The sequence below is a fragment of the Sminthopsis crassicaudata genome, chromosome 1 (assembly GCF_048593235.1).
Source record: "Sminthopsis crassicaudata isolate SCR6 chromosome 1, ASM4859323v1, whole genome shotgun sequence".
In the NCBI taxonomy this organism is placed as follows: domain Eukaryota; kingdom Metazoa; phylum Chordata; class Mammalia; order Dasyuromorphia; family Dasyuridae; genus Sminthopsis; species Sminthopsis crassicaudata.
This window is the reverse complement of record NC_133617.1, coordinates 632,131,420-632,153,278: the sequence shown is the minus strand read 5'-3', so window position 1 is coordinate 632,153,278 and position 21,859 is coordinate 632,131,420. Positions and strand designations below refer to the sequence as shown.

The window sequence follows — 21,859 nt, the reverse complement described above, 5'->3', positions numbered from 1 at the left end:
GCCTGTGCTTGTGAATGAACCGTTCCCTTATTTCTTCTGAATAAATTTTGTCTTTCCCTCCTTCAGAATGGGAGTAGGGGTTATTGTCTTTTCCCAGGATAGTCACAATCTTCTATGTCCCTTGGATGAGAATACAATGATGATTTCTGTCCTGCCCTGCAGGTATTCATCCTATCTGGATTTATTGGTTAAAAGCTATTTGGATTGGAGCTATAGTTTTCTCTAGTTCAGGAATTTTGCACCTCTTCAAAATTAACTGTAGTACACTTTACATCTGCAATTGTATATCACATAATCAAAATAAAATCAGAATTTAATAGAACAAAAATTATTTATTCAGCAATCCAGGAAATAAATTTAGGGAACCATTCATAGCAAAGATATATCAACAGTACATATGATAGACCTACTTCAGTGTAAAGCATTACTTGATAGACCACTAGAGTGATGTTAAGTCTAAGTTACACCAGGATATATTATATGCCATGTCACAATGGAAAATGTACTTCCAAAGAAGACAAGAAAACATACATAACAGAATCTTTATTTAATAACATTTTCACTTGCTATGTAATTTTAATTTTAAAAATATAAACACTGGGAACAGCTGTATGGTGCAGTGGATAGAACACTGGCCCTGAAGTCAGGAGGACTAAGTTCAAATCTGACCTCAGACAAATAATACTTCCTAGCTGTGTGACCCAAGCAACTCACTTAGCCCCAATTGCTTCAGCAAAAAATAAATAAATAAATAATATACCAAAGGATATTTTTTCTGTTCATGTTACATAAATTATTTCTTTTCTTATTCTGAATCTGTAGCCAATTTAGCTGCTACTACAGGAGGCTTCCTCTACTTTATTATCTACATCCCATATTTCATTATTGAATCTCGTTATAACTACTTGTCTTTTGGCCAGAAGTTATTATCTTGTCTGCTGTCAAATGTTGCAATGGCATTAGGAATTCTGCTCATAATCAACTTTGAAAAGAAAGGTAAGCACTGATTTTCGCAAATTTATATTTTTGTTGATCCTGATATCTAACCACAGCTAGAGAATGATGAACTGTGTTGGCCTGCAGTTTGGGGTAAAACTCTTAATTGCCTTGTCATTGCTGTTTTTCAAAGTAGACATTTCAGTATTTACAATTAATTTTGAAAATCACTTTGGGCAACTTTTTAATGGGTATAACAATGGGAGATTGGTGATAATTAGGCTAGAGTTCTTATACATTATCAAGGAATACCTGACCCAGCTGAGGTTCTCTAGGTTGTTCATAGGTGAAAGGTGATGGCATAGTTAAAGTTTTGGCTTTTGATGATGTACAGAGAACTTGATTTTATGGTGATCAAGGGTAAATGAAATACTGTTTGGGAATAATTAGTCCATCAGGAATAAAATATTTAGGTGTAATTCAGTAAACACTTTGAGAAAAAGAAAGTCATTTTTCATTAGTCTGGTAAAGACAGAATGGCAGTAGCACTCATTTATTAGATAATCATAGTGCATCAGTTCCAAAAATATGACTTTTAGTGCTTTCCCTTTGAGATGGCCTCCTATCTACTATGTAGATATCTTACATGTACTTAATTATGTATTTATTGTCTCCTTTAAGAAAGAGTTGTGAGCTCTTTGTGAGATAGGAAAATGTTTTTGCCATTCTTTATATCCCTAGTACTTGGCAGAGTGCCTAATAACATAGTAAGTAGTTCACAACTGAGCTTTAGCATTTTAGTACTCTCCAAAGGATTTGAACTCCTTTTGTAAAATTAATTTTTAATTTAATAGAAAAGAAAGATAAAACAATACAGACATTGTCTCATGCCCAGCAGAATGTCAGGGAGGATTTAGAATATAACAATGAATTTCCAGGTCAAAAAAGGATATATAATAGTAAAATAATATTCACAACTGTCCATTTTTTCTTTACTTTCTTGTAAGTTATTCTTTTGTTCTCTGTTGTGCACTTTTTTATTTTGTTCTTTTTTTCTTCCTTTCATCCTCCCCATGTCATAGATGCCTTCTAACTCTTATCCTCTGAAGTCCTTTTCTCCTTTTATAAAGCTCTGAGGGCCTTCTACACATGGCATTAGTGGTGGATTAATCACTCTGCTATTCTTAGCTGACTTCTTCTAGAGTATGAGATTTGCACTGGATAGATGTGTCAATTGAGCTTGTTTCTTTTGGGGTACAGTTTTTTAGCCATTCAGGTCACTGTGCTGTTGGAAAGCTGGGGAAAGTTGTTACCAGTTGCCATGATGGTTTATCAACAAGTTTAGCCTCCTCTGGGTTAAGCCACTCAAAGGTCATCCTGAAACCTTTCCAGATGTTACAATGCTCACAAAGTTGTTATCTTGGCATACCCATATGTCAAGGACACATTGTCATTTCTCATTTTCTGTGGTTCCTTCTGCAGTCTCCAACGGACTCTGCTGCCATCTCTGGGTACTAGTAAGACCTCTCTTAGAAACTCTGTATCTCCAAACTTAAAAAGTCATTTCCTAGACATATCTACCTTGGAGTACTTAATCACCTAATGTCAAAAAAGAATAATAGAAAAGACAGAAATAGCCATATGCTTAGAGTTGATATCTTCTTCAACTGACTCTTAAGACTAGATCAAAGTAGACTTCTTTCTTTGCAGCTACAAAGGAGAGAAATTACACACTTGGGTACAGCATAGCATTTCCAGATCTGTGGCCATTTAAAAGACCCATCATCTTCATACAGTACCAACCCCCTGATTCACTTATGATCAGAAACTAGATCCACATAATTTTCACATAAACAGTTAAACTGAAACCAGGTTGGAGAACATCCACACATGGTTAACTTGCTAGCCTTTATTGGCCAGTCCACTCTGTAAATAAAAAGCGTTTGTCTAGTACTTATTATATGCCCAACATGATGCTAAATTACAAGTAGAAAAACTACCCTGTATAAGATTTCTTTCTTTTGTTTTATTTTTCTCAGTAGCATTTTATTTTTCTAAAGAAAAATGTCTATATGTCTACATGTGTAGACAGTTTTCAACATTCATCTTTGTTTTAAATTCCAAATATTTTCTTCCTCCTTACCCTTCCCTCCTCCCCAAGACAGCAAGCAATATAACATATACATTATAGTCATTTTCAACATATTTCCATATTAGTCATATTGTGAAATAAAAATCAGAACAAATGTGAAAAACCACAAGAAAGAAAAAGCAAATAAAAAAGGTAAAAATAAAATGCTTCCATTTACATTAAGTCTCCATAGGTCTCTCTCTAAATTCAGATGGTATTTTACATCCAAAATTTATTGGAATCATTTTGGATCACTGTATTGTTGAGAAGAATTAAGTCTGTGATAACTGATTATCACATAATCTGTCTGTTACTGTGTCCAGTGTTGTTCTGGCTTGGCTCACTTCACTCAGCATCAGTCTTTTCAGGCTTTTCTGAAATCAGCCTGCTCATCATTTCTTATAGAATGATAATATTCCATTACTTCAAATACCATAACTTATTCAAACATCCTCCAATTGATAGGCATTCACTCAGTTTCCAATTCCTTGCCACTATAAAAGGGCTGCTGCAAACATTTTTGCACATGTAGGTCTTTTCCACTCTTTTATGATCTCTTTCAGATATAAACCCAGTAGTGACAAAGCTAGATCAAAGGGTATACACAGTTTTATAGCCTTTGGTCATAGTTCCAAATTGCTCTCCAGAATAGTTAGATCAGTTTACAACTCCACCAGCAATAGATTGGTGTCCCAATTTTCCCATATCCTCTCAAGCAGACCACTGCTTTATAATATAGTTTTAGATCTAGTACAGCTTAGGCCACCTTCATTTGATTTTTTTTTTCATTAGTTCCCTTGAACTACTTTTCCTATCATCTTAGCCAATTTGAAAGGTGTGTGGTGGTACCTCAGAGCTGTTTTAATTTGTATTTCTCTAATTATGGTTTAGAGCATTTTTTTCATGACTATAGTTAGCTTAGATAATCAAAAAACTTCCTGTTTATATCCTTTGGCCATTTATCAATTGGATAATGACTTGTATTTTTATAAATTAGATTCAGTTCTTTATATATTTCAGAATTAAGGCCTTTATCTGAGATATATATTGCAAAAAAATTTCCCTAATTTTCTTCCTCCCTTCCAATCTGATTACAATTAGGTTTTTTTGTACAAAATATTTTTAATTTTAAATACTCAAAACTATCTGTTTTACATTTTGTTATACTCTCTATATTCTTTTTAAAATAATAATACCCTTATATTTTTCAAAATATATGCAAAGATAGTTTTAAACATTTACCCTTGCAAATTTTTCTCCCTCCCTCCTCATCTTTCCTCTTCCCTAGAAAGCAAATAATCCAATATAGGTTAAACATGTACAATTCTTCTAAACATATTTCCACATTTATCATGTTGCACAAGAAAAATCACATCAAACAGGGGAAAATGAGAAAGAAAAAAACACAAGGAAGCAAACAACAATATATGTTGTGATATCCCCATAGTCTTCTCTCTGGATGCAAATGGCTGCCTCCATCACAAGCCTATTGAAACTGGCCTTAATCACCTCATTGTTGAAAAGAGCCAAGTCTATCTTATTTGATCATCACATATATTCTTCTTGTTGTGTATAATGTTCTTTTGATTCTACTCATTTCACTTAGCATAAGTTAATGTAAGTCTCTCCAAGACTTTCTAAAATCATCCTGCTGATCCATTTTTTAATTATTATTCATGGGTAAATGCAAAATCTTTTGTTCCAAATTTTCCCTTCCTTGCCCCTCCTCCTTCCCCTAACTCAAGTAGTCCAATACATGTTAAATATATTGAAATACATGTTAAATCCAATATATGTATATATATTTATATAGTTATTTTGCTGCACAAGAAAAATCAGATCAAGAAGGAAGTTTTGAAAAGAAAAACTGAGAAAGAAAACAAAATGCAAACAAATAACAAGAGAGAGAGTGAGAATGCTATGTTGAGTTTCACACTTTGTTCCCATAGTTCTCTCTCTGGGTGTAGATGGCTCTCTTCATCACTGAACAACTGGAACTGGTTTGAATCATCTCAATGTTGAAGAGAGCCACGTCCATCAGAATTGATCGTCCTATATTCTTGTTGTTGTCATGAATAATGATCTCCTGGGTTCTGCTCATTTCACTTAGCATCAGTTCAGGTAAGTCTCTCCAGGCCTTTCTGAAATTATCCTGATTGTCATTTCTTACAGAATAATAATGTTCTATAGCATTCATATAACACAATTTATTCAGCCATTCTCCATTTGATGGACATCCACTCAGTTTCCATTTTCTTGCCTCTACAGAGAGGGCTACCATAAACATTTTTGCAAATATGGATCTCTTTCCCTCCTTTAAGATCTCTTTGGGATATAATCCCAGTAGTAACATTGCTGGATCAAGGGTGTGCACAGTTTGATAACTTTTTGAGCATAGTTCCAAACTGCTCTCCAGAATGGTTGGATACATTCACAACTCCCCCAACATGTATCAGTGTCCCAATTTTCCCACATCCCCTCCAACATTTGTCATTATCTTTTCCTGTCATCTTAGTCAATCTGACAGGTGTGTAGTGGTATCTCAGAGTTGTATTAATTTGCATTTTTTTAATCAATAGTGATTTGGAGCAACTTTTCATGTGACTACAAATAGTTTCAGTTTCTTCATCTGAAAATTGTTCATATCTTTTGGCATTTATCAATTGGAGAATAACTTGAACTATTGTAAATTTGAGTCAGTTCTCTATATATTTTAGAAATGAGGCCTTTATCAGATCCTTTGGAAGTAAAAATGTTTTCCCAGTTTATTGCCTCCCTTCTAATATTATATGCATTAGTTTTGTTTATACAAAATCTTTTTAATTTAATGTAATCAAAATTATCTATTTTGTGATCAATAATGATTTCTAGTTCTTCCTTGGTCACAAATTCCTTCCTCCTCTACAAATATGAGAAGTAAATTATCCTATGTTCTTCTAATTTGTTTATAATATCATTCTTTACGTCTAGATCATGAACCCATTTCAACGTTATCTTGGTATACAGAGTTAGGTGTGGGTCTATACCTACTTTCTGCTATACTAGTTTCCAATTTTCCCAGCAGTTTTTGTCAGATAGTGAATTCTTATCCCCAAAGCTGGGGCATTTAAGTTTATCAAATATTAGATTGCTATAGTCATTGACTATTTTATTCTGTGAATCTAACCTATTCCACTGATCAACTTCTCTAGTTCTTAGCCAGTACCAAATGGTTTTGATGACCGCTGCTTTATAATATAGTTTTAAATCTAGTACAGCTTAGGCCACCTTCATTTGGTGTTTTTTTTTTCATTAGTTCCCTTGCAATTCTTGACCTTTTGTTCTTCCAGATGAATTTTGTTATTTTTTCTAGGTCAGTAAAATAGTTTCTTGGGAGTTTGATTGGTATAGCACTAAATAAATGGATCAGTTCAGGTAGTGTTGTTATTGTCTTTATTATATTCACTTGACCAATCCAAAAACACTTGATATTTTTCCAATTGCTTCGATCTGACTCTATTTGTGTGGAAAGTGTTTTGTAATTTTGCTCATATAGTTCCTGATTTCCCTTGGCAGATGGATTCCCAAATATTTTATACAATCGACAGTTATTTTAAGTGGAATTTCCCTTTATATCTCCTGCTGTTGGATTTAGTTAGTGATATATAAAAATGCTGATGATTTATGTGAATTTATTTTGTATCCTGCAACTTTGCTAAAGTTGTGGATTATTTCTAGTAGTTTTTTAGTTGATTCTCTAGGGTTCTCTAAGTATACCATCACATCATCTGCAAAAAAGTGATAATTTGGTTTCCTCATTACCTACTTTAATTCCTTTAATCTCATTTTCATCTCTTATTGCCAAAACTAGCATTTCTAATATAATATTGAAGTAACAGTGATAATGGGCAACCTTCTTTCACCTCTGATTTTATTGGGAATGCTTCCAGTTTATCACCACTACATATGATGCTTACTGATGGTTTTACATAGATGCTACTGACTGTTTTAAGGAAAAGTCCATTTATTCCTATACTCTTTAGTGTTTTTATTAGGAATGGGTGTTGGATTTTATCAAATGCTTTTTCTGCATCTATTGAGATAATCATATGGTTTTTGTTAATTTGATTGTTGATGTAGTCAATTATGCTAATAGTTTTCCTAATATTGAACCAGCCCTGTGTTCCTGGTGTAAATCCTAGTTGGTTATGCTGTATTATCTTGGAGATAATTTTCTGTAATCTCTTTGCTAATATTTAATTAATATTTTTGCATCAATATTCATTAGGGGGATTGGTCTATAATTTTCTTTTTCTGTTTTCATTCTACCTGGTTTAGGTATCAGTATCATGTCTGTGTCATAAAAGGAATATGATAGGATCCCTTCATTCCCTATTTTTTCAAATAGTTATATAATATAGGAGTTAATTGTTCTTTAAATGTTTGGTAGAATTCACATATAAATCCATCTGGTCCTGGGAATTTTTCTTAGGGAGTTGAATAATAGCTTGTTCTATTTCTTTTTCCAAAATGGGACTATTTTACTTAAGTAATTTATTTCCTCTTTTGTTAATCTGGGCAATATATATTTTTGGTATTCCTCCATTTCACTTAAGTTGTCAAATTTATTGGCATAAAGTTGGGCAAAGTAACTCTTAATAATTGCCCCAATTTCTTCTTCATTGGTAGAATAGTTCTCCCTTTTCATTTTTTAAACAATTTGATTTCCCTCTTTCCTTTTATTAATCAAATTAACTAAAAGTTTATCTATTTCTTTGTTTTTTTCATAAAACCATCTCTTAGTTTTATTAATTCAATAGTTTTTTTAGTTTCAATTTTATTGATCTCTCCACTATAATAGTTTTGCTGTCAATTTCTTCTTACAACTCTCTCAACTTCTTCTTTAAGAATTTATATGCTACACCACTTGCTGCTTGTGTTTAATATTGATATTGCTTCATTATCTATGGTACTCTTTAGCAAGATATAGTTTCCTTTCTTATCTCTTTTAATTAGATCAATTTTTGCTTTTGCTTGATCTAAGATCAGGATGGCTACCCTGCTTTTTTTACATCACTTGAAGCATAATAGATTCTGTTCCAGCCTTTTACCTTTACTCTGTATGTATCATTCTGCTTTAAATGTGTTTCTTGTAAACAGCATATTGTAGGATTCTGATTTTTAATCCAGTCTGCTATCTGCTTACATTTTATGGGAGAGTTCACCCCATTCACATTTACAGTTAAAACTACTAATTCTTTATTTCCTGCCATCTTATTAACCCCAAATTATACTTTTTTTCTTTCCTTTTCCCCTTTCCCTCCTCCCCAGCATTTTACTTAGGAGCACTACTTGCCTCAAGGAGACCTCCCCCTTTAGAGACCCTCCCCTTTTCTTATACCTTTCCTCTACTATTTTTGTTTTCCTTTCTATTTAGCCTTTTTTTGCCTTCTATAAGGTGAGAGAAGTTTCTAGGTAAAACCAAATATATCTAATATTTTTTTTTTTAGACAAATCTGATGAGAGTAAGATTCACACAGTATTTATCTCCCTCCTTTCTTTCCTGATTATTATAGGTTTTCTTTGCCTCTTCCTGAGATGTGATTTCCCTCATTGTACCTCCACTTTCCCCTTTTTTTTCCTCTTACAATTCCCTTCTTTCGGGTTGCTTGTAATATTTTTTCCAAAAGTATTGGAAAATACTTTTTCCAATAGTTCTGAAATTTAGCCATGATATTCCTTGGGGTTTTAATTTTGGGGTCTCTTTCAGGAGGTGTTTGATGAATTCTTTCAATGGTCATTTTACCTTCTGATTTCATGACATCCAGGCAGTTCTCTTTGATGATTTCCTGAAAAATAGTGTCTAGGCTCTTTTTTCCTCATGAATTTCAGGTAGTCCAATAATCCTTAGATTGTCTCTCCTAGATCTATTTTCCAGGTCAGTTGTTTTCCCAATTAGGTAGTTTACATTTTTTTTCTATTTTTTCTTTTCTTTTTTTTTTTTTTTTTTTTTGGTTTTGGTTGACTGGTTCTTGTCTCATTGAGTCATTCATTTCCATTTGTTCAATTCTGAATTCTGGTGAATTTTCTTCATTTACTTTTTTTTACTTCTTTTTGTATTTGTTCAATTGAATTTTTAAATGAGTTGTTTTGTTCTATTTTGTTTCCATTTCACGAATTTGGTTTTTTAGGAGTTTTTTTTTCCATTTCACATTCTGTTTTTTAAGGAGTTATTTTCTTTTTCTGTTTCACATTCTGTTTTTCTGGGAGTTTTTTTTTTCTTTTTCTGTTTTATCAAATCTATCTTTTAATGAGTTTTCCAAAACCTCTTGCAAAGTTTTCATTTCCTTTTCCCATTTTTCTTCTACCTCTTTTAAGATCCTTTTTAATTTCTTTTAGAAGAGACTTGTGTGATGAGGACATGATTATATCACTTTTTGGGGTTTCATCTGGAGACAATCTACCTTTAGTCTCCTCAGGGTTTGATATCTGTTCTTCTTTCACCATAGAAGCTGTCTGTCTTCAGAGTTCTCTTTACTTTTTTACTCATTTAAAAAAAAAAAAGGTAAGTTCTGCTTTTAGGGGAAGAGAGGTTTTCCAAGCTTCCTCCACAAGCAGCAACTTCCTCTAGCTGTGACTTCTGCTGCACTGGGTTGGTGCTGACTCACTCCTGGTGCTGGATGGGCATGACCAGGTCCTGTGAGATTCTGGCATTTTGGGCTTGGCTATTTACCTTTGTGTTTGTGTTGGATGTTTTTTTTTTTAACTTTTCTGCTGATATGCTGGCTTGCTTATCACCACTAACAGCCAACACTGCTGCTGTAGATTCCTCCCTCTAGATTCTCCACCATGTGGAATCTGTACTGCAGAGTCCACATTGCCCAGGGTCTGTGCTGGTGTCTGTGCTCAGCCTGCTTCCACTTGACTACCTCCCTCCCATTTCTGATTGAAACAGACCTTTTCCCCTCCACCACATGGAGTCTGCATACTGCCCTGGGACTCTGAGCTGTCTGCACTGACATTTGTGGTCAGCTGCTTGCACTGGCTCCCTCCCTCCCATTTCTGATTGAAACAGACTTTTTCTGGTGAACTTCAAATTTATCTTTTTCTGGTGATTTGTTGCACTCCCAATATTTGTGGATTCTGCCAAGCTAGAGCTAATTCAGAGCCTGGATTTGGTAATTAATCTGGGGGTTGTAGGAGAAGATTAGAAAGAAACCTGTGTTGTCTCCACCATCTTGGCTCTACTCCCAGAAGTCCTCTGATCCTTTCTTATAAAACAATAATATTCCATTACATTCATATACCATAACTTATTCAGCTATTCTTCAACTGATAGACATCCACTGTGTTTCCAGTTCCTTGCCCCTGCAACACATACTGATACAAATATTTTTTGCACATGTGGCTCTTTTCCCCTCCTTTATTACTTCCTTGAGACACAGACCTAGTAGAGATACTGTTGGGTCAAAGAGTATGTACAATTTGATAGCCCTTTGAGCATAGTTCCAAATTGCTTTCTAGAGTTGTTAGATCATTTCACAATTCCACCAACAATGCATCAGATTCCTGGTTTTCCAACATCCCCTTCCATCATTTATCATTTTTCCTATCATCTTAGTCAACCTAAGAGGTGAAATGGTACCTGACAGTTAATTTATATTTCTCTACTTGATAGTAATTTAGTGAGCAGAACCAGGAGATCATTGTACACAGCACCAACAATATTATGTGACAATCAGTTCTGGTGGATGTGACTCTTTCCACCAATGAGTGATTGAGGCCAGTTTCAATCAATGATCTTGTCATGAAGAAAGTCATCTACACCCAGAGAGAAAACTGTGGGAACTGAGAGTGGATCATAACATAACATTCTCACTCTTTTTATTGTTCATATGCATTTTGCTTTCTTATTCATTTTCTTTCCTTTTAGATCTGATCTTTCTTGTGCCGCAAGATAATTGTACAAATATGTTTGCATATATTGGATTTAACATATATTTTAACATAAATAACATATATTGGATTACTTGCCATCTAGGGAAGGGGTAGGGCGAAGGAGGGGAAAATTTGGAACCCAAGGCTATGCAAGGATCAATGTTGAAAAATTATCTTTAATAATAATAAATAAATAAAATTTTAAAAATATTTTTAAATTAGTGATTTAGAACACTTTTTCATATGACCAGAAATGTCTTTAATTTCTTCATCTAAAAATTGTCTGTTCATATCCTTTGACCATTTATCAAATGGTGAATGGTTCATTTTCTTATAAACTTGAGTCAATTAGGAATGAGGCCTTTATCAGAAACACAATGTAAAAAAATTTCCCAATTTTCTGCTTCCTTTTTAATCTGATTATAATTGTTTTTATCTGTGCAAAAGATTTTTAATTTTAAATAATCAAAATTATCTTGGTTTTTTTTTTGTAATGTTCTCTATATTTTCTTTGGTCTTAAATTCATCCCTTTTCCATAGATATGACAAATAAACCACTCCATGGTCTTCTAATTTGTTTATGATATCATCCTTTATGTCTAAATCATATCCCCATTTTGATCTTACCTTGGTATACATCATAGATGTTGGCCTATATACCTAGTTTTTGACACTGTTTTCTAGTTTTCCCCAGTTTTTTTTTTCTTCAAAAAGCTTGGAACTTTGGGTTTATTATGTGCTATACTATATGGTCATTTAGTTCCTAACCTATGTAATGATCTAATATACTATTTCTTTGCCAATACCTGATTATTTTGATAATTACCTCTATATAATAGAGTTTGAAATCTGGTATGACTGCATCTATATTTAAAAGTTAGTTATTGTCCTTTGTTCTCAGAGAAGATCAGGAATGATATCACTATATTGTAGGTAAATATAGTGTGTTCAACTAACTGGCTGTTCATACCAATATGAGCTTGGGAGGTTTTATAAGTTGGACACACATGGTATATATGAACATTTAGGATGAAAATATCTCTAATTTTGCACATTTCACATTTCTTTTGAGCCATTCAGCTTCACTCATAGAACATAGCACTTTTCTTTGACACAGGCATACTATGCTGGGTGGAGCCTTTGCCAGTGTCTCCCACATTACAGAATTGATTTCAAAGTTTTTCAGAGAGACCTTGACAATGGTCTTGTATCACTTCTGACCACCATGTGCACACCTACCTGTCTTGTGTGTGCTCTCCATAAAATAGTTTTTGGACAATAACTTTATTGGCATTTAATCAATGGCCAGTCTATAGGAATTGTATCCTCTGCAGTAGAATTTGAATGCTTGAAAGTTTAAGAAGAGACTTCAGTGTCTGGTACTTTATTTTGCCAGGTGATCTTTAGAATTTTCTTAAAACAATTCAAATGGAAGCCATTTTGTTTTTTGGTATGGCATTGTTTTGCTATCCAAATTTCACAGGTATTCAACAATGAGGTCAGTGCACCAAACCCTGTAGACCTCAGTTTGGTAGTCTGATACCTCTTCTCTCCCATACTTTCCTTTGAAACCAAACAGTAATAACAAAAATAAAGATGTTTGTATTGTCTTCCAATAAATAATATATATGGATAGTATCTTAAACTTTGTAATACCAAATGAAAATGGGCTGATTTAAGCAATATAAAAAAACAAAAAATTGAAAGAAATCAAACTCAATAAGCAAACATTTATTAAATACTATGTGCTGGGACTTAGGGTATGTTCTATGGGATATTAAAACAAAAAAAATGAAACAATCTTTAACCTTAAGGGTAGAGAATTTATATACATATAAATAAAGAAATAGGGACTATGATTTGGAGCTATAATTTCAACAGTATAGGAGTGTCTTAGGTGAGGAAACATACATCTACCAATGCAGTTCATTATCTTTTCTGCAACTTATAGCCTTATATAGTAGTCTTGCCTAAAGCCTAAAATGGCTCTGTGAATAGAGCACTGAATTTTAGGCGTAACTGAATTTAAATCTGATCTCAGACACTTGCTAGCTGTGTGACCCAGGGCAATTTATTCAGTCTCTTTGCCTTAATCCACTAGAAAAGGAAATGGCAAACTCCAGTATTCTTGCCAAGCAAACCTTGTGGACAGTATGATCCCCAAGATCCTGAAGAATCAAGACAACAGAACAAGAAATCTAGAGCACTGAGTTAAGTGATTTTCTTAGAGTCACACAGATAATTATCATCCTGGATTTGAGACTTGTCTTCTAGCCACTGTTCCATGTTGTCTCTCACACATATTCATATATAGTATATACCAGACAAATCCCAGTTAGGAGTTCATGAAAAGGGTAACTAGCAGATTGTATGTTAGTGTTTCTCTAACCTCAATTGTCTTCTAATCCTATCCAGGATTACCACCAGCAGCTTCAGCTATTTAAGTATCAGGTTGCCTTCCTGCAAAGAAGTATACCCAGATCTAGAACTCCTGACTTTTAGACTCATTCTCTTTTAAGTCTTTTTTTAGTTCTAAGGGAAAAAGGTCTAAGGTATGAACCAAATATATTTGAACTCTGGAATATTATTAAAATAGCAGGCATTTCTCTTATCAGATCTATTGATAAACCCAAAAATATTTTCAATTACATTTTGCTTTTTCAATTAGCAAAAATTATTTTCTCTCCATTTTATTCTCTTTCCCCTGTTTTAAAAAACCTTCTAGTATTTATATGTAGTCAAGTAAAACAAATTTCCTCTCAAATCCATCTCCTCTATATTGGGTCAATAGTATATTTTATTGGTCATCTCCCTAGAATCATAGTCATTATGTTGATCAGAATTCTTGTCTTTCAAAGTTATTTTTATAATGATGTTCTCATTGTATAAATGGTTCTTTTGGTTCTCTTCACCTCACTGTGCATCAATACGTACAAATCGTAACATGTTTCTTTAAAACTATCTGTTATTATTTATTATAGCAAACTATATTTCCATTACATTCATATACCCATAATTTATTTAATCATTCCCCAACTGATTAGCACCCTTTTAGTTTCCAATTCTTTGAGTCCACAAAGAAGAGCTTTTATAAACATTTTGGTATACATGAGTTCTTTTTCCTCTTTCTTTGACATAGACCTAGTAGTAAAGAGTCAAAATACATTTACAGTTTAGTAACTTATTGGACATTGTTTCAAATTGTTTTTCAGAATAGATGGACCAATTACAATTCTTCCAACTCTGAATTAATGTTTTTCAGAAGCTTCTCTTATTTCATCATTTTTTCTTTTTTCTCATTTTTGGCAATATATCATGAGTTTGATGTGGCATCTCCAACATATTTTAATTCACATTTCTCTTAATTCTTAGTGATTTAGGATCACTTTTTCATATAGTTATTAACAACTTACATTTCTTCCCTTGAAAACTACAAATAAAATTTTGCAATTAAATTTCTCTGATCTAAGTTCTCATTTCTCATATAGAGAGAACTAAGCCAAATTCAATATCCATTCATTCCCCAGTTGATAGATAGTTAGGGATATTAACAGGCAATTTTCCAAAGAAGAAATCAAAGTTATCAATAGTCATATGAAAAAGTGTTCTATATCTCTAATGATTAGGGAAATGCAAATTACAACAGTTCTAAGGTACCATCTCATATCTATTAAATTGAATAACAGGACAGGAAAGGAAAATGACAAATGTTGGAATAGCTTCAATAAAACACTGTTGGTGGAGTTGTGAACTAGTCCAACCATTTTGGAAAACGAGGTCTATAGCCCAAAGAGATAAATAAAAAATACAGAAAAGAAAAGGACCTATACAAAAATTTTCATAGTGGCAAAGGATTGGAAATTAAGGGGATGCTTAGCAATTGAGGAATAACTAAATAAGTTGCAGTTTATGGTTGTGATATGAGAAATGATGAAGAGGATGGTTTCAGAAAAATCTGGAAACATGTGAACTGATACAAAGCTAACTGAAAAGAACCAAGAGAACATTATACACTCTAACAGAAATATTGTAATGATGATTAACTGTGAAATACTTAACTCTGATAAATACACTGATTCCTAACATTTCCAAAGTACCCACCAAAAAGATGCTATCCATCTTCAGAGAAAGAACTGATAAAGTCTGAGTGCAGATGGAAGCATACTTTTTACACTATTTTTCTTGTCTTTTTTTGGGGGGGGTGACATGACTAATATGGAAATTTGTTTTCCATGACATCACATGTATAATTGATATTTTTTCCTTTCTTCTCAAAAGATTGAGGAGGGGCTGTAGGAGAATTGGGAACTCAAAAATGTTTAAGTTAAATATTAAAAATAAATTGATTTTTAAAAAAGAAAACAAAACTTCTTATTCATATTCTTTGGCCATTTATCAATTGGGGGACTGACTCCTGTTTTATAAATTTGAATCCTTATATATTTTTAGAATGAGATTTCATCAGAGAAACTTTATATAAAGATGTTTTCTTCTCATTTTAATTGCTTTGGTCTTTCTTGTTCAAAACCTTTTTAATTTTATGCCCTCGAAATTGTCCCATTTTATCTTCTATACTTCATTTGGTCATGAAGTTTTGCCATATGTGTTAATCTGGAAAATTATTTTTTCCTTGTTTCTTTAGTTTAGCATTTTGCCTTCTATGTTTAAGTCATTTACCCATTTGGAACATACCTTGTTAAAACATTGTGAGATGTTGATGTGAATTTAATTTCTGAAAAACTGCATTCAGATTTTCTTAGATTTGGGTATTGGTTTGTTTATTTTTTCCCAAATAGCAAGTTCTTACTCTAGTAAGTGGAGCCTATTTCAGATTGTTTTGTAGGATAGTTTAAAATGCACCAAAATGACAAATATCATTCTGAATATGGGAATCCAAGGGGCTCACTGAGATGACTCTGTCCCCTGCTTTAGCTACAATAGGATATTAAGAGATTATGCTAGATTCAAGTCTCTTGGAAAGCCTCAAAGAACACTGGCACATAATAAGCATTTAACAGATGCTTATTGACTGATACATATGTACTCCCCCCCTTTCCTTGAGCAGATAACTGACAGGACGTAGCTTTATAGCCTTCAGACAAGAAAATGATGAGTTCCTGACGTCTTCAGACCCATCTGGTATATTTCTGACCAGAGCATGTACAAATTTCTGGTTATCATCTTTTATAGTTCGGCATCCTTTTAAATCTATGACAGGATGTTTCTTAGGGGACCTAAGCTTAGCTAAAACCTTTCATATTTCATCTTTATCCTAAGTCTTCCAATTGATTTTTTCAAATAATTTAGCTGGCTAAATTTTCCCCTATATTCCTCCCTTTCTCTTCCCAAATAACTATTTCATGTATCATAGAATTTTTAAAGATAGTGTGTAAGAAGAAATAGAGAAAAAATTAGCAAAATCTATCAATAAAGAAAAGAAACAAAGAAAAATCCTATATAGTATATACCTTTTTAAAGGAATGGTATGAGGTGTCTCCTCTTTGAGATCTTAACACTTTTGTGGTCTTCTGGATACTTTCTTCTTTCTAGATTTTCATAACATTTCTTTCTTTTGGTTATCCTCTGATCGCTCCTCTTAGTTTCTTTTTGTAAGATCTGCATTCAGATCACACTTACTAACTTTGGGGATCCTCCGAGATCCTGCCTTGGACCCTCTTCTCCTTACATACTATTTCACTTGATGATTTTCTTAGTTTCCATGGTGTCAGTTATCATCTCTATGAAGATGCTTAGAAAATCTCTTTGATCACTCCTAACTTCAGTCACCTCTCTAAATGCCTTTTGTATATCTTTAATTGAATTCTTGTAGACATCGTAAAGTCAACACACACAAAAATGAAATTTCATTATCTTTCTTCAAAAATCCTTCCTCTTCCTAATTTACCTGTTACTGTTGAAGGTACCATCATTTTCTCAGTCACCTATGCTCACAACCTACATATTCTCCCGGAGTTTTTCATTTTTTTATTTTTCATATCTAATTTGTTAAATCCTGTCATCTCTCCCTTTGAAACATCTCTTGTATATATCTTCTGCTCTCTTCTGACACTGCCACCACCCTAGTGTAAGCCCTCATCACCTTTCACCTTGACTATTGTAGTGGCTGCTGTTTGTTCTTCTTGGCTCAAGTCTTTCCCACCCCAATTCATTCTCCCACTCAGTTGTCAGATTAATTTTCCTAAAATGGAATATGTCAACTCCCTCCCCCATGTTTAGTAAATTCTAATTTTATTTATTTTAGTGTCTCATGTTGTTTTTTCTGAATTAATTCCCTTTTCTTTAAGACAGTACCTTGTACCTATAGTTATTTTTGTTTAATATGCTTTAAGATACCCCTCTTCCTGTAGTTTTTTGACCCCTTTACCTTAACTTAACTCTCTTCCTATTTGTCAAGCTTTCCCCTCCCAATCTAACTTATAGATTTCTTTTTTATTTATTATTATTTATCTAAATCTTTCTCCCTTTCCCCCCTTATTTCTCAATAGCAGGCCAGAGAAAATAACACAATAACATTACCAGAAAATAATAATGATCCTATGGCTTTAAAAGTGTTATTCTTTGCCTCCATTACATATATTCCTTACATATTATAGAAATGATGTTATAGGAGTGTATTCCCTCCACTGATATGATATCTCCTTTCTGTTGAGCTTTGATCACACATGTTCCCTATATTTGAGACCCCTTTCGTGTTTACTTTTCCCATTGATGATTTTTATGTTTGATGGAAAATGTACCTAAGCTTTATGGTAGAAATAATTTATAAACTACTGCACTATTTCATTAAACACCTTTGCTTTGAACTAATTGTTAAACATAAACATATTATTGGGGCTTATGATTTATAATTTTGAATACTGAAAAAGTTCAAAGTCAGTATAATATATAGGGTAACTTTTTGTCTTTTGTGTTTTGCAGGGATAGGCATGCAATGGGAAGAGTTCATGTCACCTATTCACGTAAATGATGACTTCACTTTAGGCCATGTGATATTAATGCTACTATATGACTCTGTTTTTTATGGTTTGGTGACCTGGTATATAGAAACTGTGTTTCCTGGAGAATATGGTATGCCCCAGCCCTGGTATTTCTTCTTACTGGTGAGTTTATGCTGCTTTTCTTCAGATTAACCTTGATTATTGCTGTTTTATAGAAGAGGGAACTTTAAGATTCCTGTGTTCCCCTGTTACCCTGATACCAAAGCCTTAAGAAGCAATTGCAAGGTTACAGATTGTGTCTTTACTATGTTAATCCATGATTACCTCTGTTTTAATTTTTCCTTTATTTGAGTCAATAAAGTAACAGTATTATGCTAGTCATGTAAACAAAACATATAGCCTAAGTAGTGGAACTGCAGGCCCACATCTCAGCAATTGCAAATAAATTTTTTCTTCTTATTTTTCCCGTCTGGGAAATCATGAGTAAGGAAGACTGAAGTTACAGATTTCTATTGACTTCCTGATGAAGGAAGTTACATATTTAGGAACTTACAGAGATACAAACTGACTCCTCATATAAACAGAACTAAACAGATTAGTAAGATATCATGGAATGTAAGCATTGAGAATATTATTAAGTTGAAAAAATATATTTTGGGATCTTTGACTTTCTCCACAACTCAGAATACCATAACAATAATCAAGGTAGCCTCCATCCTGCTCCCCTCTTATCATTTTCCTGGGGCAATTACAGCAAAACCCTTTCCCTCTTCTGCTCCCCAGCTTTGCTAGAATGCAGTCAACTCCACAGCCTTCAAGCCTATTTAGGCCATAAATCATAGTACTATAGGAAAATCTGATTCTTTCTGACCAAAGAAAAAAATCAAGCCTTATCTTATTAAAAAAAAATGTTGAACCTTAAGTCAGGAAATTTGTTTCAAATCCTGGCCCAATATTTTTGACTCTGAGCAAATCACTTGAACTTTGTAACTCTCAAGTTTTTCCTTATTAAAATGAGGATAAAAAATTATACCAGGAGCAGCCAGATGTGGTTCAGTGGATAGAAGTATCAGCCATGGAATTAAGAATACTTGAGTTCAAATTTGATTTCAGATACTTCCTAGGTCTGTGACCCTGATAAGGTCACTTACCCCTGATTGCCTTTAAAAAAAAAAAAAGTTAAACTACATAACTCACAAAGTTGTATTCTTCAAGAAAAGAAACTTGGTCTAGCTTAAAGATTCCTCCATTTTTCTTTCATTTTGGAGTTCATTCTGGAATTACCACATTTTCATCATTAATTTTTGGATAAGAAAATGTTTGTTAAATGTTTTCAAGACTGAAGTCATTAGGTCAATTAGCTGCAGAATTTCAGAAAAAAAAGTGAAGAACTGTGGTATTCTCAACAGTACTGTGACATTGTCAGTTAGTGCTCATTTTGGTAATTGAGTTTTGATTTTATACCATAGCCTTCCTACTGGTTAAAGAAGCCAAGAATGATTTTAAAAGAAAAGGAGGAGGAAGATATTGAGAAATCTCCACAGCATGAATTCTTTGAGTCTGATCCTACAGACCTGCAAGTAGGAATAAAGATAAAAAATTTGTCCAAGGTATTGTCTCCATTCTAGTTAGGACTAAGATTTGGTTTAGAATTTTAGATTTTTCCCTTTTATGTTTTAGGGAACTGGAATTTAGTGAAGAAGGTCTTATTTAATAACATGTCTCATTCAGTTTATTTGAAGAGGTTGACTCGTATTCTTAGATCTGTTTTACCCTGCAGGAAAGAAGGGTATACAAGGAGGAAGAGTGGGAGAAGGGAGGGCATATTGGAGGAGGAGTATCAGAGGCAAAACACTTTTAAAGAGGGAAAGGGTGAAAGGAGAGAGAATAAAATAAATGGGATAGGAAAATATGGTTAGGAATAGTAATTGTGAAAAGAATATAGAAGCCAAGTTTCTCTGATAAATGTCTCTTCCCTCAAATGTATAAAGAACTGCATCAATTTTATTTTTTTTAAAAAAAAGGTATTCCCTAATTGATAAATGATCAAAAGATGTGAACTGTGCCCAAAAGGTTATAAAATCATGCATATCCTTTCACCTAACAATACTAATTCTAGATATGAATCCCAAAAGAACTTTTAAAAAGAAAAGGACCTATATTTGGACAAAATATTTATGCCAGCTCTTTTCTCAGAGTAAAGAATTGGAAATTGAGGAGATACCCATCAACTAGGGAATAGCTGGATAAATTGTTGTATGTGATTATAATGAAATACTACTATTCTATAAGAAATAATGAGCAGGGTGCTCTTAGAGAAACCTGGAGAGTTCCCCATGAGTTCATGCAAAATGAAATGTACTGTGTACAAATTAATAGCAATGTTGTAGATCATCAGCAGTAAATGACTTTGGTGTTCTTTGCAATAGTGACCCAAGACAATTCTGAAGAACTAATGATGAAAAATCTAATCTGTAGAAAGAACTGATTGTGTCTGAATATAGATTGAAGCATATTTTTTAAACTTTATTTTTCTTAAGGTTTTTTTGGGAGGGGATATTTATGGGGTTTTTTTTGGTAATATGACTTCTTTGGAAATGTTTTGCATTAACTTCACATGTACTTTATCAGTGGGGAAGTGGGAGGGTAGGAAGGGTGAGAATCTGAAACTTCAAAGTTTTAAAAACATGTTAAAAATTGTTTTTCCTAGGACACTAATATATACATATATATATATAAATACATATTACATACAGTATATACATATACAGACAAATATATCTATACAAACATAGATATAGAGAGAGACCCATATACATGCATATACATACATGTATCTAGATTCTATAATCATAAATATACATATATACATCCATATGTATCTGTATAAGACTATATTATTCAATTTGTCCTCTGTTTCTCTGAAGGTGAACACCATCATCTTTCATAAGTCCAATCTCTCCATATTTTTCTAAATGCTTCATTTCATCATTTCCTACACCACATAATGATTTTAAATAGTCTAAAACAATATTGATTGATATAGTTGGCATGTGTGGTTTCTTTACTTATCTCTTGATTAACTCTATTTTGGCTTTAACCTTGAGATATGATAACTGTCTCTGCTTTTTATTACATAATAAATTTTACTCCTGATTTTACTTTGTTTGTGTGTACTTCTTATTTCCTTCTCTCCTGACTCTTCTGCTATACTTTTACCTGCTGCCTTGCCTTCCTGTTATTTAACCTATCTATTCCTCCTTTTAAAGATATCTCCTTTATTCTTTCTCCCAACCCTTTCCCCTTGCTCTCTTGGTTTTATTCCCCCCCATTCCTTTGTCCCCTTATTTCTTTCATATAGAAGGCTTTTATATCCTTATAAATATATATATATATATATATATATATATATATATATATATATATATATATGTTGTCCTCTGCTTAACCCATTCCCAATGAGTAGGGTTCCAGAACTATCAATCCTCCTCCCCCATCTAATTCCTCTGTGTCAGTTCTTCCTCTCACATCTTATTTACATAAGATAATTACTTTTTTTTACAACTTTAGAATCACATCATACTTAGCTTTAGCTCAATCTTTTTTTCCAAACAACTCAATTACTAATGACAGTCTTAGACAAACAGTTTACCTTATATTTCTCTATATTTTGTATATCAACTTTTCTATAGTTTGTCTTTTTTCAACAAAATCCTGAATGTATGGCAATTAAGTGAATATCCCTTTTTTGTTTTTATGTTAAGGATTATACTTAAAGGGTATAATTATTTTCAGCTGCAGTTCAAAGACCTGGGGACTTCTGGATTTGGCTATTATATTCCTATATGTTTTCCTTGTAAGATCTCTTTCAAGTGGTGGTTGGCTGATTTTTTTTTTCTATTTTTACTTTCCCTCC

The 21,859-nt window shown here is 33.1% G+C and overlaps 1 protein-coding gene across 6 annotated transcripts in view; it reads left to right on the top strand.

Moving 5' to 3' along the window:
* LOC141551315 (phospholipid-transporting ATPase ABCA3-like) overlaps positions 1-21,859 on the top strand; it is a 230,654-nt gene that overhangs the window by 83,881 nt on the left and 124,914 nt on the right. For all 6 annotated transcript variants that reach the window (XM_074282818.1, XM_074282817.1, XM_074282822.1 and 3 more), the window contains 3 exons: positions 823-996; positions 17,924-18,105; positions 19,413-19,553. In XM_074282818.1, the coding sequence (XP_074138919.1) occupies positions 823-996; positions 17,924-18,105; positions 19,413-19,553 (497 nt within the window). The remainder of the gene's footprint in view (positions 1-822; positions 997-17,923; positions 18,106-19,412; positions 19,554-21,859) is intronic.